Below are 26,263 nucleotides of genomic sequence, written 5' to 3' on the forward strand. Positions count from 1 at the left end.
CTTGACTCGGGGCTTGCCTGTCTTGACTCGGGACTTGACTCGGACTTGAGGGCAAAGACTTGAGACTTACTTGTGACTTGCAAAACAATGACTTGGTCCCACCTCTGACCATTATTACTGGTTTTCTTTTCAAGCACCCCGGAATGCGAATACGTATCACGTGAGCCTCCCGTCCAGCAGGTGCAGTTAATCGACGGCCGATGACGTCGTCGCAGGGAGCCCAGGAAGTGTAGTCGAGCGCAGAGCACCTCCGCGCTTCGATGGAGTATGGCGCTCTCCAGAGGCTTGAGATGCTGCCAGAGGGTTTTCTCCTGGATTCCTGTGCTTATTATCACCGGCGTGGTGTTGTGGTCCTACTACGCCTACGTCTTCCAGCTCTGTCTGTGTGAGTACCCGCCCACACGGCCCTTTGTCGGGGCTTCTTTTGCCTGACATGTACCGCAGTTTGCTAGTCAAATTACGCAGCGGGAACCAACAAAACTATGCGGAAGTGTTTTTGCTCTCTTTTATTATTTCGCGTTCGTAAAGCTACGCCGTGTGTTAAAGTCTTTTTGTTTCCATCTAGAGGTGGATAAAGCGCGTTCATTGTTTAGCCTGGAAATATGTCGAATAAAAAGCACCGTTGATTGTCGTACAAACCGTTTAAATATGTTCTCGTCTTCTCTCCTCGACAGTCACCCTGTCCAACACTTTGGAAAAAGGTGAGATATCCACACATGTTTCCACAATGGTATCCATATTATATACACTATATTGCCACAAGTATTTGGCCACCTATCCAAATTATCAGAATCAGGTGTCCTAATCACTTAGGCATGGAGATTGATTAGTAGATTGCACAGTGAAGTACATATTCCGTACAATTGACCACTAAATGGTAACACCCCAATACGTTTTTCAACTTGTTAAAGTCGGGGTCCACGTTAATCAATTCATGGTATTGCAAACGATATGTATAAAACTACAAATAAATACAATACCATGTAAAACACTGCAAACTACTACAAACCCCGTTTCCATATGAGTTGGGAAATTGTTTTAGATGTATCAGTCCGGGGGTCTCCGTTGTGCTATTTTAGGCTTCATAATGCGCCACACATTTTCAATGGGAGACAGGTCTGGACTACAAGCAGGCCAGTCTAGTACCCGCACTCTTTTACTATGAAGCCACGTTGATGTAACACGTGGCTTGGCATTGTCTTGCTGAAATAAGCAGGGGCGTCCATGGTAACGTTGCTTGGATGGCAACATATGTTGCTCCAAAACCTGTATGTACCTTTCAGCATTAATGGCGCCTTCACAGATGTGTAAGTTACCCATGTCTTGGGCACTAATACACCCCCATACCATCACACATGCTGGCTTTTCAACTTTGCGCCTATAACAATCCGGATGGTTCTTTTCCTCTTTGGTCCGGAGGACACGACGTCCACAGTTTCCAAAAACAATTTGAAATGTGGACTCGTCAGACCACAGAACACTTTTCCACTTTGTATCAGTCCATCTTAGATGAGCTCAGGCCCAGCGAAGCCGACGACGTTTCTGGGTGTTGTTGATAAATTGTTTTCGCCTTGCATAGGAGAGTTTTAACTTGCACTTACAGATGTAGCGACCAACTGTAGTTACTGACAGTGGGTTTCTGAAGTGTTCCTGAGCCCATGTGGTGATATCCTTTACACACCGATGTCGCTTGTTGATGCAGTACAGCCTGAGGGATCGAAGGTCACGGGCTTTGCTGCTTACGTGCAGTGATTTCTCCAGATTCTCTGAACCCTTTGATGATATTACGGAGCGTAGATGGTGAAATCCCTAAATTCCTTGCAATAGCTGGTTGAGAAAGGTTTTTCTTAAACTGTTCAACAATTTGCTCACGCATTTGTTGACAAAGTGGTGACCCTCGCCCCATCCTTGTTTGTGAATGACTGAGCGTTTTTTAAGCTTCTCAGGTGGAATTCTTTCCCATTCTTGCTTGATGTACAGCTTAAGTTGTTCAACAGTCCGGGGGTCTCCGTTGTGGTATTTTAGGCTTCATAATGCGCCACACATTTTCAATGGGAGACAGGTCTGGACTACAAGCAGGCCAGTCTAGTACCCGCACTCTTTTACTATGAAGCCACGTTGATGTAACACGTGGCTTGGCATTGTCTTGCTGAAATAAGCAGGGGCGTCCATGGTAACGTTGCTTGGATGGCAACATATGTTGCTCCAAAACCTGTATGTACCTTTCAGCATTAATGGCGCCTTCACAGATGTGTAAGTTACCCATGTCTTGGGCACTAATACACCCCCATACCATCACACATGCTGCCTTTTACACTTTGCGCCTATAACAATCCAGATGGTTCTTTTCCTCTTTGGTCCGGAGGACACGACGTCCACAGTTTCCAAAAACAATTTGAAATGTGGACTCGTCAGACCACAGAACACTTTTCCACTTTGTATCAGTCCATCTTAGATGAGCTCAGGCCCAGCGAAGCCGACGACGTTTCTGGGTGTTGTTGATAAATTGTTTTCGCCTTGCATAGGAGAGTTTTAACTTGCACTTACAGATGTAGCGACCAACTGTAGTTACTGACAGTGGGTTTCTGAAGTGTTCCTGAGCCCATGTGGTGATATCCTTTACACACTGATGTCGCTTGTTGATGCAGTACAGCCTGAGGGATCGAAGGTCACGGGCTTTGCTGCTTACGTGCAGTGATTTCTCCAGATTCTCTGAACCCTTTGATGATATTACGGAGCGTAGATGGTGAAATCCCTAAATTCCTTGCAATAGCTGCTTGAGAAAGGTTTTTCTTAAACTGTTCAACAATTTGCTCACGCATTTGTTGACAAAGTGGTGACCCTCGCCCCATCCTTGTTTGTGAATGACTGAGCATTTCATGGAATCTACTTTTATACCCAATCATGGCACCCACCTGTTCCCAATTTGCCTGTTCACCTGTGGGATGTTCCAAATAAGTGTTTGATGAGCATTCCTCAACTTTATCAGTATTTATTGCCACCTTTCCCAACTTCTTTGTCACGTGTTGCTGGCATCAAATTCTAAATTTAATGATCATTTGCAAAAAAAAAAATGTTTATCAGTTTGAACATCAAATATGTTGTCTTTGTAGCATATTCAACTGAATATGGGTTGAAAATGATTTGCAAATCATTGTATTCCGTTTATAATTGCATCTTTCACAATTTCCCAACTCATATGGAAACGGGGTTTGTACAATACTACAAATAACATTACTTGTACACAAGAATGAAAGTCAAATAACAATTTCACAGTAGTGTTTTAGTTTCAACAAATAAAAATACTTATTCTCTCATGATATAAAAGCAATAAAACAGAAGTATTCCAACAAAGAAAGGGTTTTGTGATGGAAGCAAACAAGAAGCTCAGAGTTCATTCTGGACGTACACAGACTTGTAGTTTGTGCGCTTTGTTGCCGGACGCTCCACAGAGAGGACACACGTACCTGCGCAGGTAAAGACAGGCCACGTCTCCGGAGCGCGTCTTCAGGCAGCGAGACCTGTAGACCGCCTCGGACTCCCCGTTGCGCTTGCAGAAGGCGCACATCATGCGTCGTGGTGCGTTCAGGTGCCTCCTGCAACCACTGAAGCGCCCTGCGTCTGGAAGGTCATCGTGCAGACTAAGTTCTGGTCTCCAGGTGCATGACATCGGAGAAGATGCAACGCAACTTGGACAAAGTCGCGATCTTTGAGCGCACATGTTTCTAAAAAACGGTAAGGACGGGTAAGGACAAGCCACGTGTCCGGAGCGCGTCTTCAGCCAGTGAGACCTGTAGACCGGCTCGGACTCCCCGTTGCGCTCGCAGACGGTGCACATCATGCGTGGTGGTGCGTTCAAGCCCCCCGCGTCTGGAAGGTCATCGTGCAGACTAAGTTCTGGTCTCCAGGTGCACGACGTCGGAGGAGATGCAACGCAACTCGGACTTTGAGCCCACATGTTTCTAAAAAACGCACTCCAAGCATCTGTCCGTGAAGGAGACGCAGCTTCCGGTCCTGCAGTTTTGTTGTGAGCTATTATCTCTCAAACTACATCAGATAATCCCAGGTAGTTTTCCCAGGGCTGGAAACTCATGGTGCGCTGCCAAAATCGCTGATCTGAAGTGCTTGCTTTGACCTTAAACTTTAGACTGTTTCTACAAACATTTGTGAAAGAATGGGCCACTCTCATGAGCTCAGGGATTTCCAGCGTGGAACTGTCATAGGATGCCACCTGTGCAACAAATTCAGTCGTGGAATTTCCTCGCTCCTAAATATTTCAAAGTCAACTGTCGGCTTTATTATAAGAAAATGGAAGAGTTTGGGAACAACAGCAACTCAGCCACCAAGTAGTAGGCCACGTAAACTGACAAGAGAGGGGTCAGCGGATGCTGAAGCGCATAGTGCAAAGAGGTCGCCGACTTTCTGCACAGTCAGTTGCTACAGAGCTCCAAACTTCCTGTGACCTTCCAGTTAGCCCACGTACAGTACGCAGAGAGCTTCATGGAATGGGCTTCCATGGCCGAGCAGCTGCATCCAAGCTATGCATCACCAAGTCCAATGCAAAGCGTCGGATGCGGTGGTGTAAAGCACGCCGCCGCTGGACTCTGGAGCAGTGGAGACGCCTTCTCTGGAGTGATGAATCACGCTTTTCCACCTGGCAATCTGATGGACCAGTCTGGGTTTGGAGGTTGCCAGGAGAACGCTACATTTCGGACTGCATTGTGCTGAGTGTGAAATTTGGTGGAAGGAGGAATTATGGTGTGGTGTTGTTTTTCAGGCCCCTTAGTTCCAGTGAAAGGAACTTTGAATGCTCCAGGATACCAAAACATTTTGGACAATTCCATGCTCCCAACCTTGTGGGAACAGTTTGGAGCGGGCCCCTTCCTCTTCCAACATGACTGTGCACCAGTGCACACAGCAAGGTCCATAAAGACATGGATGACCTTGACTGGCCTACACAGAGTCCTGACCTGAACCCGATAGAACACCTTTGATATTAGAACGGAGACTGAGAGCCAGGCCTTCTCGACCAACATCAGTGTGTGACCTCACCAATGCGCTTTTGGAAGAATGGTGGAAAATTCCTATAAACACACAACGCAACCTTGTGGACAGCCAAGAGTTGAAGCTGTAATAGCTGCAAAAGGTGGACAGACATCATGTTGAACCCTATGGGTTAGGAATGGGATGGCACTTCAAGTTCATATGTGAGTCAAGGCAGGTGGCCAAATACTTTTGGCAATATAGTGTATATCAGTATAATCCTAATGTTCTCATTCATCCAGGTCATTGTCATCTCCGCAACGTCTTTCAAGACAAACCAAGCAGTCCAGTTGCGATGGATTGCATGCGCTGAGATATAATCCTAATGTTTGTGTTTGCAGTGGCCTATTTACTGGTGTTCCATGTGTGCTTTGGGATGTTTTCCTGGACCTACTGGCAGTCCATCTTTACACCTCCTGCTTCCCCATGCAAGAAGGTATTTGGGTCTACATTAGGGATGTCCCGATCCAGGTTTTTGCACTTCCGATCCGATACCGATACTGACCGATACTGGCCTATCCGAGCATGTATTAAAGTTTAAAGTTATTTAGCCTACTTAGTTGTCAGAATCATGTTGAAAAGGGTTTTAGTACTCTTGATAACAACTAGCCAGTTGAATTAGGGGAGTTTGAATAATACACAATGGTTGGTAACAAGAAACTGACCTGTTTATTCAAGGATAAACACAAAATAGACAAAATTATACATGACAAACAGAAATGGCATCATTGAACTAACGCTGGGCGATATGGCCTTTTTTTAATATTGCGATATTTTAAGGCCATATTGCGATACACGATATATATCTCGATATTTTGCCTTGATGCATATAAACATAGCAGTATGATGATTCTATGTGTCTACATTAAAACATTCTTCTTCATACGGCATTAATATATGCTACTTTTAAACTTTCACGCAGAGAGGGAAATCACAACTAAAAAAAAAATCACAATTTTTTTCATACGGTGTTGATGTGGAAATGTTTTCCTCGGCATTTTGATGGTGTGGACGTGTGGCACCGAATGGAGATAAGCGTCTCGACAGACGTTACAATATTTGAACAATGATGACGAAAACTGTTTTCTCTGTCGTGTCCGTGTGTCGAAAATTGTTATGCGCTTATTTTTTTATTTGATTTTGTGCGTGGCATAGATTTGCCGTGCGCAGAGGACGCTTGAGCAGGCGCGCACCTTAGCGGCTGCGCTAGCATCACAGCTAACGTTAGCCATGCTGCTACCTCGCTCTCTGCTGGGAGAGGACGTATACGTATGTGACGTATGACGTGACAGTATGTGACGTATGACGTGACAGTATGTGACGTATGTAAGAAGGTGCACTCGCTGTCTGTGAGAGGGAGACACAGAAAAGAGTGAGAAGAGCCTGTCGTGTAATGCCAGCAGCTAAAAGCAACTGCGTGAGAATCCACAGACCTGTGGATGTGTTGAAGGTGTGCTGGAAAATGCGGAACGGAAATTAGGGAGCAGCAGAAAAGTGGAATGTATTATTTAAATCGGTGCGTTGGAAAACACGGACCGGAGTTTTTTTTAAACTGAATCTGGATCGGCATTTTCCCATGCCTTGCCGATACGCATTTTTTTGCAAATATCGGCAGCCGATCCGATCCAAATATCGGATCGGGACATCCCTAGTCTACATAGAACAGGGGTGTCGAACTTGTTTTCATCGAGGGCCACATCGCAGTCATGGGGGCCCCTTGTAACAGTGAATGGAAGAGTATAAAAGTATAATCGCCTCATTATATTATTGCCTATGCATTTGGTTACCGTATTTTTCGGACTATAAGTCGCCCCGGAGTATAAGTCGCACCGGCCGAAAATGCATAATAAAGAAGGGAAAAAACATGTATAAGTCGCACTGGAGTATAAGTCGCATTTTTTGGGGAAATGTATTTGATAAAAGCCAACACCAAGAATAGACATTTGAAAGGCAATTTAAAATAAATAAAGAATAGTGAACAACAGGCTGAATAAGTGTACGTTATATGAGGCATAAATAACCAACTGGTATGTTAACGTAACATATTATGGTAAGAGTCATTCAAATAACTATAACATATAGAACATGCTATACGTTTACCAAACAATCTGTCACTCCTAATCGCTAAATCCCATGAAATCTTATACGTTTAGTCTCCTACGTAAATAATATTATTTGATATTTTACGGTAATGTGTTAATAATTTCACACATAAGTCGCTCCTGAGTATAAGTCGCACCCCCGGCCAAACTATGAAAAAAACTGCGACTTATAGTCCGAAAAATACGGTACATGAAAATAAAGAATGTGGGATTTACAATATTAACTATCAACGATAAAACACTAAATATTGACAACATATGAATGTCACACACCCTCTCGATCAACATTTTACAATCAAGCGAAATGCAACAAACAAAGCGAAATATGAATGCGAAGGGTATAAAAAAAAAAAAAAAACACCTACAATCTGATACATCTGATATATCACTAAGCTTTAGAACTTTGTTGTAAAAATCTCCCTCCACGTCTGTCCCTGACACCCGCATTTCAGGCTGGCCGATCTGGAAACACTCTGTGGAAACGCCCCCCACCCACACTGCTTGGTGCCTCGTCTGAGCTGCTTATTTTGCGCAAGTCTATAAGCTACAGGTGTACTCATTGGAACATGAAATATTTACACAGGCGCGTGTGTTTGTTCACAAATTTAACATAAGACACTGCCCGTAACACAGCATACAGTAACCTACTCCTCCTCCTCGCTAAAACCGCTAAAGTCACCTTTTTCGGCGTGCGGTGGTCCGACCTTAGTGGTTGGTGGTGAATTTCCGTTCCATGCGGTGCCTTTTTTTCTTTTTCGATGGCTGGGTCGATCGTCATCGGCTATGGTGCTGCGTCGTGCGCATTTTATCCTGTCTTTTTCATGGCGTGGGTGAGTATTTTTCGGAATATAAGTTGCACTGGAGTTTAAGTCGCATTTTTTGTGGAAATGTATTTCATACCTGCCAACTACTCCGGTTTTCCCGTAATTAGTACGGTTTTCATCAACCTATTCCGGGTTACGGTTGCAGTGATAAAAAATACGTTTTTTCATTAATTAAAAAAAATTATTTTTTTAAAAGTTTTATTCACGAAATCGCATTCAATTCATTCAATTCATAAATAATAATAATAAAATTCAATTCATGACAATCGACACTGCTTCCCGTAACTTCCTATCGAGCCATTCCGAATGCCATGCGCAAGGCTATTTATAGCACCGCTGCCAAGCACGAGGCACCAGTTGCCATTGTTTCCAAACCAGCGAACGATCATGGAATCAGCCGGAGAAAAATCGCAAACGAGTCTTAAACCGAAAAGAAAACTGCAGTCATTCCGTGAAGAATATTCAAAAGCCTATCCGGGAATAATTATCCGTTCCAAAAAGGGTGAAAACTACGCGAATTGCACCTTGTGCAGACAAGATTTTTCGATCGGACACGGAGGAATTAGCGATGTAAAAGACCACGTTGGGACAAAAGTCTAATGCCGTTGCTAGCGATACAAGTGGAAAACTTTCAACGTTTTTTGTCGCCCAAACAGATTCTTTGGATGTGATAAATGCCGAAGTTTTATTTACGGAGGCAATAATTGAGCATGGACTTCCAATCGCACTGGCTGATCACATGGGACAGTTATTTCGAAAAATTCATTTTCATTAATTCTTCTTCAATTCTTTTGAAAGGCTTACAGAAAACTGCAATTGAATTGTAGTTCCATGCTAATGATGCTATTGAATTACATTTTAATGAAGTAAACTTATCATAAAGTTACCATATCATTTTTGCAGTATGATCAATCTGATAGAATAAATTTGGATTTTAGCCACAAAAAGGTAATGACACCAATGTTATCTATTGGAATTGTTTAGTACTGTTATACTGTTAAAAGTGTTTATACTATTTATGCTTTCAAGTCCAAGTTGAAGAAATCTTGTTAAATGTTGACAGCATAACTACCAAAATACAGAAGTATGTCCTTAATATTTTTGCAGTGCTATTTCTGTTGAAAAGTTCAAATGATTCCATTAGAGATGTGATGTGCCACTTTTCAAGTGTCTGATGGCTTAAATTAATTTTCATTCATTTTTCATATTTTGAATTCTTTTGAAAGGCTTACAAAAAAACTACATTTGAATTGTAATTCCATGCTATTGACAAGACTATTAATTTTAATGAAGTTAGCTTACCATGTTTACAGTATGATAATTGTGATAGAAATGTGAATTTTAGGCACAGAATATTTTTTACGATTGAACAAGGCAGTAGATTATACAAGCTTGGACAGAAAGTTAATAATGACACCAATTTTTTTTTTTAATGGAATTGTTTAGTACTGGGCAGCACGGTGGAAGAGGGGTTAGTGCATCCGCCTCACAATACGAAGGTCCTGAGTAGTCTTGGGTTCAATCCCGGGCTCGGGATCTTTCTGTGTGGAGTTTGCATGTTCTCCCCGTGACTGCGTGGGTTCCCTCCGGGTACTCCGGCTTCCTCCCACTTCCAAAGACATGCACCTGGGGATAGGTTGATTGGCAACACTAAATTGGCCCTAGTGTGTGAATGTGAGTGTGAATGTCTGTTTATCTGTGTTGGCCCTGCGATGAGGTGGCGACTTGTCCAGGGTGTACCCCGCCTTCCGCCCGATTGTAGCTGAGATAGGCTCCAGCACCCCCCGTGACCCCAAAAGGGAATAAGCGGCAGAAAATGGATGGATGGATGTTTAGTACTGTTTTACCATTTGTTTACTGTAAAAAGTGTTTATACTTTATATACTTTCAATTAACAAATTGAAGTCTTGTGAAAGGTTGACAGGATAACTGGCATTAACTGTCAAAATAATTTCAAACTATTGAAGTTAGCTTACAGAATAAACATGTCAATCAACCCATATGATTTTTGCTGTAATATTTTTGTTTTGAAAAGTCACTGTGACTGATAGAAAAGTGATGGTTTTAGCAACATTTTAACCTGTCTGAATGCTAATAATCATTTTGCGTCGGGGGGCCCTGAACCCCCCCACCAGGACTTTGTCCTGGACCTACCGGGGCCTGCGGCCCCTGGACCCTGGCTACTAGGTTTTTCTGATTTCAAAGGTTGGCAGGTATGGTATTTGATAAAAGCCAACTCCTGAGTATAAGTCGCACCCCCGGCCAAACTATGAAAAAAAACTGCGACTTATAGTCCGAAAAATACGGTAGTCAGTTGGAGAAAAATGTAATTCCCTTTCTTCTGCTTATAACTTGACATGATTCCCACCAAACACCCCTGGATGAAAAACACAACTGTCACGATCCTTTGGACAATTAGACAACACAATAAAATTACTACCACCGTCGTTACAGTGCGATTTCACAACATGACTTGTCTCTGCTAACGGAATATGTTTGCTGTTGTAGTTTCGGCTGTCGTACTCAGAAAAGGAACAATACGAGATGGAGGAGAGGCCGGATGCACAGAAACAAATCCTGGTAGAGATCGCTAAGAAGCTGCCCATCTATACCCGAGCTCAGTCTGGAGGTAAGACTTTGGCTTACGGTTCCAGTCTTGAATGTCCTATTCGTTTTGGACCTGTAATGATTTATTTAAATGCTTTTTAAAACAAAAGTTTGTCACACAAGTTATGATTAAATTGGTATATTTTCTCATTTGATTTGCAGTTAATTCCTATGAGGACTTTATGTAATCTTGTGATCAGAACTGCATATTAACTAAGACAGGTGCATAAGCCACAGATGCAAGTCAGTCACTGCCTCTCTTTTATCAGTGCTGATGACTAAGCAGGAAGTTAAGTGGAGGCATGCTCATCTCAAATGTCCTGCACTCAACCGGCCTTCCTTTTGTGTCGTCCAGCTATCAGGTTCTGCGACCGCTGCCAGGTGCTGAAGCCTGACCGCTGTCACCACTGCTCGGTCTGTGAAATGTAAGTTATCCTTTCCTCTCCTATTTGTTCATTTAGAGATTGACCAAAGCAAGGGGATATCGGCGCTATTTGCGTAGTTGGTTTTGACGCAAAAGTTTGTGTTTGTGTGTGAATGTGTAAAACTGAGCTTTATGGGTCGCGTTGTAAGAAATGTACGACATTACGTCATGTTTTCAAACTTTATTTTACAACAGAACATGAAGTTATTGACTTGCTGGTGGTTTCATCCTGCACTTGTGCGATTTAGAAGAAAACATAGCTATTTTCTATTTAAATATTTAATTTTTTTTATGTAAACCGTAAAAAAAATCTGCCGATTTTACCACTGTTTTTTACAGAAAAAAACTGGCAGCTTAGTTGCCAGTAAAATATTGTACTGTAAAATATATGGTGTTTTATTTTGTAATTATTATTATTATTTTTACAACATATTACTGTAAATAGAAATAAGGTATCGCTGTTTAATTTTATTTTGGCAACTCAGATGCCAGTTTTTTAACATAATAAAATGTGGTACCATAAAATCATCAAATTTTACAGTAAAAAAACAAACAAAAAACTGACAGTTCAGTCGACAGAATTTTACTGTAAAAAACAAACATTGGTTGTTTTTTTTCCAACTTAGAGTAATATGCTGTAAAAAAAAAAAACTCCCTAAATTTTACAGTAAAATCTATAGGTCGTTTTTAAAGTGTACAATTTGATTAATAACTTGCTTCGGAATCATAAGTTAAGCAGATATTTAAGTATTTATTTGGATTTTGACCAACAAAGTTAGATAATATGATATTTCTTGCAATATTGGACACTATTTATTCCCCTGTCAAACTGGAAAAAACCCTAATACCTTTAGTAAGAAAATAAGAAAGTAGAGAAAGAAAATATAAGGTATTTTAATTGAAACATTATTTCCAGGCTTTTGCGGGCCATATAAAATGATATGGAGGGCCAGACACAAGTACACTGTGCACTTGTGTGCTAAATAAAGACAATTTAAAGATAATGTAAACCTCATTTCCGTATGATATAGCACAATGTATATGTCAAAATGCCAAATATCGGTGCAGATAATCGGTCAAGCCCTAGTTTTTAGTAAGGAAGGGCTGCAACAAATAATCAAATTCATTGAATTAGTAAAAAGCTTAGATAATTTTTTGAATCTGGACCCAAAGGTGTGCCAGGGACTTTAAATATGCGGACATAGTCACCGCACGGCCGCTGCAATACAGCGCACATGGCCGTGTGTGCCTGTGGGTGACCTATGTGGCGGCTAACAGCATAGATTAAAAAAACAAACAATAAATATGTATATAGATTAGATATACATATGTGTGTATGAATTCATATATATGTATATGTATGTATTTATGTGTGTGTGTACACATACATACATACATTATACATTGCTGGGTATTGTGGCCAAACAACTCAATTTTTGTATCATCTGACATCACATGGACAAAGATTAGACCGTCTGGAGGAAAGTTCTGTGGGCAGATGAAACAAAAATGGAGCTGTTTGGCCACAATACCCAGCAATATGCTTGGAGGAGAAAAGGCGAGGTCTTTGATCCCAGGAACACCATTCCTACCGTCAAGTATGGTGGTGGTAGTATTATGTTCTGGGCCTGTTTTGCTGCCAATGGAACTGGTGGTTTAAATGGGACAATGAAAAAGGAGGTTTACCTCCAATTTTTCAGGACAAGCTAAAATCATCAGCCCGGAGGTTGGGTCTTGGGCGCAGTTGGGTGTTCCAACAGGACAATGACCCCAAACACATGTCAAAAGTGGTAAAGGAATGGCTAAATCAGGCTAGAATTAAGGTTTTAGAATGGCCTTCCTAAAGTCCTGACTTAAACATGTGGACAATGCTGAAGAAACAAGTCCATGTCAGAAAACCAACACATTTAGTTGAACTGCACCAATTTTGTCAAGAGGAGTGGTCAAAAATGTAACCAGAAGCTTTCCAGAAGCTTGTGGATGGCTACCAAAAGCGCCTTATTGCAGTGAAACTTGCCAAGGGACATGTAACCAAATATTAACATTGCTGTATGTATACTTTTGACCCAGCACATGTTCAGTAGAGCCATAATAAATTCATAAAAGAACCAAACTTCATGAATGTTTTTTGTGACCAACAAGTATGTGCTCCAATCACTCTATCACAAAAAAATAAGAGTTGTAGAAATGATTGGAAACTCAAGACAGCCATGACATTATGTTCTTTACAAGTGTATGTAAACGTTTGATTGCGACTGTGTATATATACCGGTGTGTATATATATATATATATATATATATATATATATATATATATATATATATATATATATATATTTTGTTGTTGTATTTAATATATTTTTTCCCAGTAATGCATACGTTAAAAGTGCAATTTCACTGTTGACAATGTGCATTTATACAAAAAAAGAATTACAGTCATGGCAAGCATAAAACAGTTTTTTCAAATAAAGTGTGTTTTATCGAAACTAATCGCTAGATGACTTGATTACTAAATAATCGATGGCTGCAGCCCTATAGGAAAGTGGGTGTTCAGTTCAGGAATAAATACATTTAATTTCTCTTTTATTCTCTCTCTGTTTGTTCCATTGTATACGACTAAAAGTGGATTTTACATGATTTAATCAATAATAAGACTTCGTTTTATTTTTTTTCAAAAGGTGTGTTTTGAAAATGGACCATCACTGCCCCTGGCAAGTTTGGGATTCCATTTTAATAAACATTTAGCACATTTGTGTCTTCTTGATCTAATGTTGTGACGATCTTTCAGGGTGAATAACTGCGTTGGCTTTTCCAACTACAAGTATTTCCTGCTTTTCCTCTCCTATTCCATGCTTTATTGCATATTCATCGCAGCCACTGTCTTTCAGTACTTCATCAAATTCTGGGTGGTAAGTGTCATTAAAAATGTGCAGTACTGACATTAATTTGACCTGAGCGTAACATTTTAATTGTCCTGTTACTGTCTTTCCTAGGGGGACTTGCCAAACGGGCCTGCAAAGTTCCATGTCCTTTTTCTCATGTTTGTGGCGCTCATGTTCTTTGTCAGTCTCATGTTCCTCTTCGGTTATCACTGCTGGTTGGTGGCCAAAAACAGATCCACTTTAGGTTCGTCACAAAAGGAATTATATGAAATGCTGAGAATGTGTGTGACATATTCCCATCACCTTTTCCCAGAGGCCTTCTCTGCTCCAGTTTTTGTCAACGGACCAGACCGACATGGCTTTAACGTTGGCATACGCAGAAATCTGCAGCAAGTGTTCGGAAAAGACCGGAGACTGTGGTTTATTCCAGTTTTTACAAGGTGAGTTTAATATGGAGATTACCGTATTTTTCGGACTATAAGTCGCAGTTTTTTTCATAGTTTGGCCGGGGGTGCGACTTATACCCATACTTGCCGACCCTCCCGAATTTTCCGGGAGACTCCCGAAATTCAGCGCCTCGCCCGAAAACCTCCCGGGACAAATATTCTCCCGAAAATCTCCCGATTTTCAGCCGGAGCTGGAGGCCACGCCCCCTCCAGCTCCATGAGGACCTGAGTGAGGACAGTCTTTTTTCAAGACGGGAGGACAACAGGGTGACAAGAACTAAATCATCCAGACTAGAGATAAATTGTATTATTATGTTTATCGTACCTAAAAATACATATATTTATTAATTAAAAAAAAAAAAAAAAACTAAATAAATGTTTACTATATTTTGCTAAAAACATCAAAATTAATTGTATTTTTATTTGTATTTTTTCTGACTCCTAATTCCAGCCATAGAATTATACCGGTACATTAAAATAAAAATATTTGAAATAATTCATTTTAAATTATCATAATAATTAATTTAAAATGACCATATTTAATTATTAAAATAATTGCTTGTTTATCAACAACTTTAGCATTTTATTCATTACATTTTGAAGCTCTCAGAAGCCAAGTTATGTTATATTCATGTTATATTTATGCAAGTTTGAAGTATCAATTATCTAAACACAGTTTTGTTTGCATATTTTCAGGATATATATATATATATATATATATATATATGAAATACTTGACTTGGTGAATTCTAGCTGTCAATATACTCCTCCCCTCTTAACCACACCCCCCCACCTCCCGAAATCGGAGGTCTCAAGGTTGGCAAGTATGCTTATACTCAGGAGCGACTTATGTCTGAAATTATTAACACATTAGCGTAAAATATCAAATAATATTATTGATCTCATTCACGTAAGAGACTAGACGTATAAGATTTCATGGGATTTAGCGATTAGGAGTGACAGATTGTTTGGTAAACGTATAGCATGTTCTATATGTTATAGTTATTTGAATGACTCTTACCATAATATGTTACGTTAACATACCAGTTGGTTATTTATGCCTCATATAACGTACACTTATTCAGCCTGTTGTTCACTATTCTTTATTTATTTTAAATTGCCTTTCAAATGTCTATTCTTGGTGTTGGCTTTTATCAAATACATTTCCGCCAAAAATGCGACTTATACTCCAGTGCGACTTATATGTGTTTTTCCCTTCTTTATTATGCATTTTCGGCCGGTGCGACTTATAATCCGGAGCGACTTAAAGTCAGAAAAATACGGTAGCTATTCAACTTAACCGCTAAAAGGGGCTGTAAATTTTTTAAACCAAAAAATACCGTATTTTTCGGAGTATAAGTCGCTCCGGAGTATAAGTCGCACCGGCCGAAAATGCATAATAAAGAAGGAAAAAAAACATATAAGTCGCACTGGAGTATAAGTCGCATTTTTTGGGGAAATGTATTTGATAAAAGCCAACACCAAGAATAGACATTTGAAAGGCAATTTAAAATAAATAAAGAATAGTGAACAACAGGCTGAATAAGTGTACGTTATATGAGGCATAAATAACCAACTGGTATGTTAACGTAACATATTATGGTAAGAGTCATTCAAATAACTATAACATATAGAACATGCTATACGTTTACCAAACAATCTGTCACTCCTAATCGCTAAATCCCATGAAATCTTATACGTCTAGTCTCTTACGTGAATGAGATAAATAATACTATTTGATATTTTACACTAATGTGTTAATAATTTCACACATAAGTCGCTCCTGAGTATAAGTCGCACCCCCCCGGCCAAACTATGAAAAAAACTGCGACTTATAGTCCGAAAAATACGGTACATACATCACACCACCGGCCAGCTTATGTTGCAACCACTGTAAAACATATGGAATCACCAGTCTTGGAGGATGTTCATTCAGTTGTTTAATTTTGTAGAAAAAAACACATAACCGACATGACTCAAAACTATAGTCATTTCTGGCTTTAAGAAGCACTCAAAATAAATCGAGAAATTAAGTTGTGGTAGTCAGTCACAGCTTCATTTTTAGATCAAGGAGAGTGACTGTTCTGGAACCTCCCCGTACATTTTCATTTCCAAAGCTAACACTTGCATCAGATTCAATCTGTTCGTTAGTCTGCAGTTAAAAGGCAGCGCTTATACCGTGGAGAGCAGTTGCACCAGCTGGATTGACATAAATCACAGCACCAACATAAGAGATGTTATTTGAAACAAAGAAGGGGATTATCAAACTTCTTCGAGAAAGTAAATCATCACATAATGTATAATGTTAATCTCATCACACGGCGTACAGTAACCTATCGGAGAGGTCACTGAGCGCGGGCTTCATCTTTCTCCTCTTCCTGCACACTAAAACTGCTGAAGTCTTCTTCAGCATGCGGCGGTCCAGCCTTTCGGGGCCCGTTACTGGTGGTGGATTTTCCGCTCTGTGCGGCAGGTTTTTTCGTGTTGATCTTCTTCGGCTTCAGAGCTGCGTCGTCTGCATTTTGTCACGTATTCTCAATGACGAGGCCGAGTTCATAACGCGCTAAATGGTTGACTGAATGATCGTGTGAGTGCGTTTGATTTAATATGAACAGTTCCATTGGTGTACAGTGACCCGTTCAGCAATTTCATTGGTCTGCTTGACAAGGCAAAAGTCATTGGCGGTCTGTGAACGCGGAAAAATCCATAAGTTAGCGCATCATGGCTTTAAAGTGTGGGAACAAAGTAGCAGCTTATAGACCGTATATAATGGTACACCATTACGTCCTAAAAGCCTTAAGCAGGACGGATATATTGCTTAAGACCCATTGAAAAGTTAAAGAGGCTATGACAGTACATGTAAACTCAAATGCCAGATGAATAAGACAATGGGACATAAGAAAACAATTGTACATACTCCACCTTGTGCTATATCATTTATATTATAGATATACATCAGCATTGATGCTAACCAATTATGATGCGTACAGTCGTGCTCATAAGTTTACATACCATGGGAGAATTTATGATTTCTTGGCCATTCTTCAGAGAATATGAATGAGAACACGAAAACCTTTCTTCCACTCATGCTTAATGGTTGTGTGAAGCTATTTATTGGCAAACTGTGTTTACTCTTTTTAAATCAAAATCAATCAATCAAAATGTACTTATATAGCCCTTAATCACAAATGTCTCAAAGGGCTGCACAAGCCACATCGACATCTTCAGCTCAGATCCCACATCAGGGCAAGAAAAAACTCAACCCAATGGGAACAACGAGAAACCTTGGAAGGGACCGCAGATGTGGGGACAGCATTGGTGGAGGACAAAATGGGACAAATTTGTGCCATATTACGGAGATGAAAGAAGGCTGATTTACTAACACTCTTAATGTGTGATTCAAATGAGAGAGTTGGGTCAAAGATAATATCAAGATTCTTTACCGAGTCGCTTTTGATAATTGTTTTCTTGTCAAATGTTAAGGTGGTATTATTTATTAAATAGGTGTCGGTGTCTAGCAGGACTGATAATCAGCATTTCTGTTTTCTTAGCGTTAAGATGCAAAAAGTTGCTGGACAGCCATTGTTTAATGTCATTTAGACACGCCTCCAGCTGACTACAATCTGCCGTGTTGGTCATCTTAAGGGGCATGTAAAGTTGGGTGTCATCAGCATAACAGTGCAAGCTAACACCGTATTTGCATATGCAGGGCCAAGAACAAGACTCTGTGGAACATTACCTTAGCATACTCAGAGGTCACATTGTTATGGGAGACGCACTGCATCCTAAGATAGGCGTTAAACCAAGAAAAGTCTGACATGCCAATACGTGTTTTGATATGTTCTAAAATAATGTTATGATTGACGGTATTGAAAGCAGCACTTAGACAAAAGAAAGTACCCAAATGACCCCGATCAAAAGTTTACATACCCCAGTGACTTCGATAGAAAAATGGGCTGCATGGTCGAGTCGCCAGAAGAAAGCCATCACTCCAAATTACTTTGTTCCAGAAGTTTTGAGGCTTGTCTCTGTGCTGTTTGGCGTAATGTAAGCGGGATGCTTTGTGACATTTGCGCAGAAATGTCTTTCTTCTGGCCACTCGACCATGCAGCCCATTTTTCTTCAAGTGCCTCCTTTTTGTGCATCTTGAAACAGCCACACCACCATTTTTCAGAGAGTCCTGTATTTCAGCTGAAGTTATTTGTGGATTTTTCTTTGCATCTCGAACAATTTTCCTGGCTGTTGTGGCTGAAATCTTTGCTGGTCTACCTGAATCCCTCATTTTCCACTTCTTAATCAGCGTTTGAACACTGCTGATTGGCATTCTCAATTCCTTGGATATCTTTTTATACCCTTTTCCTGTTTTATGCAGTTCAATTACCTTTTCTCACAGATCCTTTGACAATTATTTTGCCTTCCCCATTATTAAAAATCTAGAAACATCTGTGCAGCACTGGATGAAAGATGCAATGGTCTGTCAGAAGACCAGAAACTCACTGACCTTTTATACACACACATTAATTACAAACAAACATGTCACAGGTGAAGATTGGAACCTTGATTAGCCATTCAAGCCTGCTTGTGTCAACTTTTGTGCATATTATCAGATCAAAGTCACTGGGGTACGTAAACTTTTGATCAGGGTCATTTGGGTACTTTCTTTTGTCATTTTGATTTGAAAAGAGTAAACAGTTGTTTGCCAATAAATGGCTTCACACAACCATTAAGCATGAGTGGAAGAAAGGTTTTCGTGTTCTCATTCATATTCTCTGAAGAATGGCCAAGAAATCATAAATTCTCCCAGGGTATGTAAACTTATGAGCACGACTGTATCTATAAAGTAAACGATTATTTGTGTTTCTATTCCTGCAACAAGCTTTTGCGTAATGTTCTTTTCAGCCAAGGGAACGGCCACTACTTCCCCTTAAAGAATCGGAGAGAGTGTCAAAACCCCTTGCTAGCCAATGAGGAGATTTGGGAGGAGTCAGACGACGCCTCAGAGGAAGGAAGCTGGGGTGAGTCACTCTCATGTCGAATGTACTTCTTAAAATGTCTGTTAGCATACATGCATGCATTACTTTCAACAGTTCAAGAGTGCAACATTCCCAGTTCAGCAACCATTTCATATTATAACTATCTTCTCAAAGGCCAATACTATGGATATGAAACTTGGATATACATTAGAGTAATCATTGTACATCTGGTATAGAAGTATGGATTTACTATCCACTGCAAATAAGTCAACTCCCAGCCATTATTGTCTAAATAGCTTGCAACACAAGCAAACATGTCCAAATTGAGACGGGTGTAATTCATTTTATGAGATACTGTGGCAATACCACATTGATTTTTGTACAAAATAAACAAAATATAAACCAGTCTGTCTGCTAAACTTGTATTAGTAGGTCAGTAAACAATAGTATTAGCATTCACACCAAATTTAAAATGATGTTGCACCAGCAAACCCTAATTTAGTCATTATCAACATGAACGCTTTTGTTTTTGCTCCCACTAAAACTTTTACTATATACCGTATATTTCGGAGTATAAGTCGCACCGGCCGAAAATGCATAATAAAGAAGGGAAAAAAATAAGTCGTACTGGAGTATAAGTCGCATTTTTGGGGGAAATGTATTTGATAAAAGCCAACACCAAGAATAGACATTTGAAAGGCAATTTAAAATAAATAAAGAATAGTGAACAACAGGCTGAATAAGTGTACGTTATAAGAGGCATAAATAACCAACTGGTATGTTAACGTAACATATTATGGTAAGAGTCATTCAAATAACTATAACATATAGAACATGCTATACGTTTACCAAACAATCTGTGACTTATACTCCAGTGCGACTTATATATGTTTTTTCCTTCTTTATTATGCATTTTCGGCCGGTGCGCCTTATACTCCGGAGCGACTTAAAGTCCGAAAAATACGGTAGCTATTCAGCTTAACCGCTAAAAGGGGCTGTAAATTTTTTTAACCAAAAAATACCGTATTTTTTGGACTATAAGTCGCTCCGGAGTATAAGTCGCACCGGCCGAAAATGCATAATAAAAAAGGAAAAAAACATATATAAGTCGAATTTTTTGGGGAAATGTATTTGATAAAAGCCAACAGCAAGAATAGACATTTGAAAGGCAATTTAAAATAAATAAAGAATAGTGAACAACAGGCTGAATAAGTGTACGTTATATGAGGCATAAATAACCAACTGGTATGTTAACGTAACATATTATGGTAAGAGTCATTCAAATAACTATAACATATAGATGAGGTGGCGACTTGTCCAGGGTGTACCCCGCCTTCCGCCCGATTGTAGCTGAGATAGGCTCCAGCGACCCCAAAGGGAATAAGCGGTAGAAAATGGATGGATGGATATAGAACATGCTATACGTTTACCAAACAATCTGTCACTCCTAATCGCTAAATCCCATGAAATCTTATACGTCTAGTCTCTTACGTGAATGAGATAAATAATATTATTTGATATTTTACGGTAATGTGTTAATAATTTCACACACAAGTCGCCAAACTATGGAAAAAAACTGCGACTTATAGTCCGAAAAATACGGTACACAAAATACCTATTCCTCTCAAATATTGTTCCCAAATCTGTCTAAATCTGTATTAGTGAGCATTTCTTTTTTGCCAAGATAATCCACCCCACCTCACAGGTGTGGCATATCAAGATCAAGAAAACATGATTATTGCACAGGTGTGCCTTAGGCTGCCTGCAATAAAAGGCCACTCTGAAATGTGCAGTTTTATCACAGTACAATGCCACAGATGTCGCAGGTTTTGAGGGAGTGTGCAGTTGGCATGCTGACTGCAGGAATGGTCACCAGAGCTGTTGCACGTGAAATGTTCATTTCTCTACCATAAGCCGTCTCTAAAAGGCGTTTCATAGAATTTGGCAGTACATCCAACCGGCCTCACAACCGCAAACCACGTGTAAACACACCAACCCACGACCTCCGCATCCAGCAGGTGCACCTCCATGATCGTCTGAGACCAGCCACCCGGACAGCTGCTGCAACAATTGGTTGGCATAACCAAATAATTGTGTGGTGCACTGCATGAGGAAAATGCTGGTCACACCAGATACTGACAGCATTTCTGACAACACCAGACCCCCAATAAAGCAAAACTGTACATTTCATTGTGGGCACACTTGTGCAATAATCTTGCTGTTTAATCAGCTTCTTGATATTGCCACACCTGTGCGGTGGGATGGTTTATCTTGGCAAAGAAGAAATGCTCACTAACAGGTTTGTGAACAATATTTAAAAGGGATAGGTCTTTTGTGTATACAGTAACAGTTTTAGCTCTTTGAGTTCAACTCATGAAAAATGGGAGCAAAAGCAAAAGTGTTGCGTTTATATTTTTGTTCAGTATATTTGAATCTTCTCTTTCCAGTACTGTGTTCTGATAATAACCATATATTCTGCATATTCATGAAGACAGATGGATTACGCTCCTTTTTTTGCTCACTTAAGACATATTTTCTGTGCACACGTTTAGTAGATCAGCTTTGCGTGTGCTATCAAGTTTCCACGTGTTTTAGTACACTCAAACCTTGAGTAGATCAGGCCCTCAGTGACACTACAATGTCCTCACAAGCTTTTACGCTGGCATGCAGGTTCAAAGACTAGATGGGACAGCTTTAGTCTGAGGGGATGGTGTTGGATCCTAAGTATTTATTGCCCTTGTTATTCCATTCAGTTCTAACAATGGTCATGGAGGCACTTGAAACCCACAATGGAGGGGGCTTACCGCTGGGTTAAAAATATTTTTTGCAAACTAGTAATAATCCGCAAATAATGTGCCGTTGTTGAGTGTCTGTGCTGTCTAGAGCTTGGCAGAGTAACCATGTAATACTCTTCCATATCAGTAGGTGGCAGCAGGTAGCTAATTACTTTGTCGTGATCACAATATGCAGACGACAGCGTGAAGGTAAAAAGGTGTCTAATGCTTAAACCAAAAATAAACAAAAGGCGAGTGCCGCTAAGAAAAGGCATTGAAGCTTAGGGATGGCTATGCAGAGTGAAACTAAAACTGAACTGGCTACAAAGTAAACAAAAACAGAATGCTGGACGACAGCAAAGACTTACAGTGTGTGGAGCAGAGAAGGTGTCCACAAAGTACATCCGAACATGACATGAAAATCAACAATGTCCCTGCAAAGAAGGATAGCAACAACTTAAACAGTCTTGATTGCGAAAACAAAGCAAGTGCGGGGAATAGCGCTCAGGGAAGAAATTAAACTGCTCCAGGAAAATACCAACAAAACAGGAAAAGCCACCAAAAAACAAGAACTAAAACACTACACACAGGAAAACACAAAAGAAACTCTAAATAAGTCACGGCGTGATGTGCGTGACAGTACTTTGAGACAAGAGCTATAGTGTGGTCTGAATTCATATCCAACACTTGTGAGAACAACTTTTTACTGTCAATATCGACCACGGAGTTTCGTTTGTAATGTTTTCTGCTGGTGGTGTGCCTCCGCATTTTTTCAATGAAAAAAAATGTGCCTTGGCTCAAAAAAGGTTGAAAAACACTGCCTTAGAGCAGTGGCCCCCAACCACCGGTCCGTGGATCGATTAATATCGGGCCGCACAAGAAATTAAAAAAAATACAAAATAATTATTTATTTTTTTTTTTTTAATTAAATCAACATAAAAAACACAAGATACACTTACAATTAGTGCACCAACCCAAAAAACCTCCCTCCCCCATTCACACTCATTCACACAAAAGGGTTGTTTCTTTCTGTTATTAATATTGTGGTTCCTACATTATATATCAATATATATCAATACAGTCTGCAAGGGATACAGTCCGTAAGCACACATGATTGTATTTTTTTATGACAAAAAAAATAAAAAGGTTGGGGACCACTGCCTTAGAGCAGTGGTCCCCAACCTTTTTGGTTAATGGTCAACGCTTGAAAATGTGTCCCACGGACCGGGGTGGGAAGGGGGGGTTGTCATAAAAAAAAAATACAATCGTGTGTGCTTATGGACTGTATTCCTGCAGACTGTATTGATCTATATTGATATATAATGTAGGTGCACTAATTGTAAGTGTGTCTTGTGTTTTTATGTTGATTTAATAAAAAGAAAAATATATATATATATATATATATTTTTTTTTTTTTCTTGTGCGGCCAATCGATCCACGGACTGGTACAGTGCCTTGTGTTTTTTATGTTGATTAAATAAAATTAAAAAAAATAAATAAATATATATATATATATATATATATATATATACTTTTTTATTTTTATTTTATTTAATCAACATTTATTTAATCAACAATTAAAAAAAAATATATATATATATGTATATATATATATATATATATATATATATATATATATATATATATATATTTTTTTTTTTTTTTTTCTTGTGCGGCCAATCGATCCATGGACTGGTACAGTGTCTTGTGTTTTTTATGTTGATTAAATAAAATTTAAAAAAAGTTAAAATTAAAAAAAAAAAAAATATATATATATATATATATATATTTTTTTTTTGTTTGTTTTTTTGTTTTTTTTCTTGTGCGGCCAATCGATCCACGGACTGGTACAGTGCCTTGTGTTTTTTATGTTGATTAAATAAAATTAAAAAAATTTAAAAAAAATTAAATAAAAATATATATATATATATATATATATTTATTTTTTTTTAAATTTTATTTAATCAACATTTATTTAATCAACAATTTAAAAAAATATATATATATGTATATGTATATATATATATATTTTTTTTTTTTTTTTTCTTGTGCGGCCAATCGATCCATGGACTGGTACAGTGTCTTGTGTTTTTTATGTTGATTAAATAAAATTTAAAAAAAATTAAAATTAAAAAATATATATATATATATATTGTTTTTTTTTTTGTTTTTGTTTTTTTCTTGTGCGGCCAATCGATCCATGGACTGGTACAGTGTCTTGTGTTTTTTATGTTGATTAAATAAAATTTAAAAAAAATTAAAATTTAAAAATATATATATATATATATTGTTTTTTTTTTGTTTTTTGTTTTTTCTTGTGCGGCCAATCGATCCACGGACTGGTACAGTGTCTTGTGTTTTTTATGTTGATTAAATAAAATTAAAAAAATTAAAAAAAATTAAATAAAAATATATATATATATATATATATATTTTTTTTTTAATTTTATTTAATCAACATTTATTTAATCAACAATTTAAAAAAATATATATATACCGGTATGTATATGTATATATATATATATATTTTTTTTTTTTTTTTTTTTCTTTTTCTTGTGCGGCCAATCGATCCATGGACTGGTACAGTGTCTTGTGTTTTTTATGTTGATTAAATAAAATTTAAAAAAAATTAAAATTAAAAAATATATATATATATATATATATTTTTTTTTTTTTTGTTTTGTTTGTTTTTTTGTTTTTCTTGTGCGGCCAATCGATCCACGGACTGGTACAGTGCCTTGTGTTTTTTATGTTGATTAAATAAAATTTAAAAAAAAAAAAATATATATATATATATATACACCGGTATATACATATTTGGCCCTGCGATGAGGTGGTGACTTGTCCAGGGTGTACCCCGCCTTCCGCCCGATTGTAGCTGAGATAGGCTCCAGCGACCCCAAAGGGAATAAGCGGTAGAAAATGGATGGATGGATATATACATATATATTTTTTTTTTTTTTTTTTTTTTTTTCTTGTGCGGCCAATCGATCCACGGACTGGTACAGTGTCTTGTGTTTTTTATGTTGATTAAATAAAATAAATATATATATATATATATATACATGTGTATATATATATATATATTTTTTTTTATTTTTTATTTTTCTTGTGCGGCCAATCGATCCACGGACCGGTACTGGGCTGCGGCCCGGTGGTTGGGGACCACTGCCTTAGAGGATAAATACTTTGGATCCAACACCGTCCCCTCAGAGAAGAGCTGTCCTGTCTAGTCTTTGAGTATGAACTAATGAATGCTGCTGGGATTGGAAACAAAACGTCTTCTCAGACGACCAGAATGTCATTTGGTCATGTGCTCATGGCGGATGACAGTAAAGCCTTTTATTCTATGACTATTGTTCTTTTCACCAACACTGCCCTCTACTGGCCGCGTGAACAAATGCAGAGCACTAACATTCTCTCCCTCTCTCATTTCAGTTGAGGATGAAGAGCTGTCTGTTACCATAGAGAGGGAGGAATAGCACCTCCATGTGAGAAGTGACACGCCCAGCCTGTAGATGATGTTTTTTCCTCTCCTAAAGACAATGTGACCAAGCATCGCAGCAAGGTGTCATGTGATCATGAGGTAAGCGATGCTCCTCTGGGTGCCCCTTTTGCACTTTTGTCTAATGTTACCTCACGCTGACTCGGCTTGGAGAGGCTGCTTCATCGGGCGGGAAGCTCAGTTGTGTCACAGAAGAAGCGTAATCGTATTTATTTCCTCTTAACTGGCGCCTTGAACACTTTTACATACGTGGCCCTGTGTTGTGGGAGCCCTTTTTTCCCAGTGAATGTCCTGGACTGTGCTGTGTTTTACACACCTCTCCATCTTTTATTGTCATATTTAGGCTGGTATTCAAATACTTTAATATCAAAGCATGTAAGAGAGCACATGAAGAATCATATCCTAAATACATACAGGTAAAAGCCAGTAAATTAGAATATTTTGAAAAACTTGATTTATTTCAGTAATTGCATTCAAAAGGTGTAACTTGTACATTATATTTATTCATTGCACACAGACTGATGCATTCAAATGTTTATTTCATTTAATTTTGATGATTTGAAGTGGCAACAAATGAAAATCCAAAATTCCGTGTGTCACAAAATTAGAATATTACTTAAGGCTAATACAAAAAAGGGATTTTTAGAAATATTGGCCAACTGAAAAGTATGAAAATGAAAAAT

General features: G+C 38.8%; 1 protein-coding gene across 1 annotated transcript; it reads left to right on the forward strand.

Moving 5' to 3' along the window:
• Nucleotides 1–221: 221 nt before the first annotated feature.
• On the forward strand, nucleotides 222–26,034 carry zdhhc15b (zDHHC palmitoyltransferase 15b). The gene is made up of 11 exons (XM_061927560.2): nucleotides 222–385; nucleotides 675–701; nucleotides 5,385–5,479; nucleotides 10,478–10,598; nucleotides 10,932–11,001; nucleotides 13,679–13,711; nucleotides 13,789–13,909; nucleotides 13,994–14,126; nucleotides 14,196–14,322; nucleotides 19,228–19,343; nucleotides 25,514–26,034. Exons 1-11 carry the CDS (start codon nucleotides 268–270, stop codon nucleotides 25,555–25,557), a joined length of 1,005 nt encoding a protein of 334 aa, XP_061783544.1. The 5' UTR covers nucleotides 222–267; the 3' UTR covers nucleotides 25,558–26,034.
• Nucleotides 26,035–26,263: the final 229 nt, after the last annotated feature.

The sequence above is a fragment of the Nerophis lumbriciformis genome, linkage group LG35 (genome assembly GCF_033978685.3).
Source record: "Nerophis lumbriciformis linkage group LG35, RoL_Nlum_v2.1, whole genome shotgun sequence".
Taxonomy (NCBI): Eukaryota; Metazoa; Chordata; class Actinopteri; order Syngnathiformes; family Syngnathidae; genus Nerophis; species Nerophis lumbriciformis.

Coding starts and splice junctions, on each gene's coding strand:
- zdhhc15b (XM_061927560.2), top strand. CDS start 268: ATGGCGCTCTCCAGAGGCTTGAGATGCTGCCAGAGGGTTTTCTCCTGG. Junction 10,599..10,931: donor TACCCGAGCTCAGTCTGGAG/GTAAGACTTTGG, acceptor TGTGTCGTCCAG/CTATCAGGTTCTGCGACCGC. Junction 14,127..14,195: donor CAAAAACAGATCCACTTTAG/GTTCGTCACAAA, acceptor ACCTTTTCCCAG/AGGCCTTCTCTGCTCCAGTT.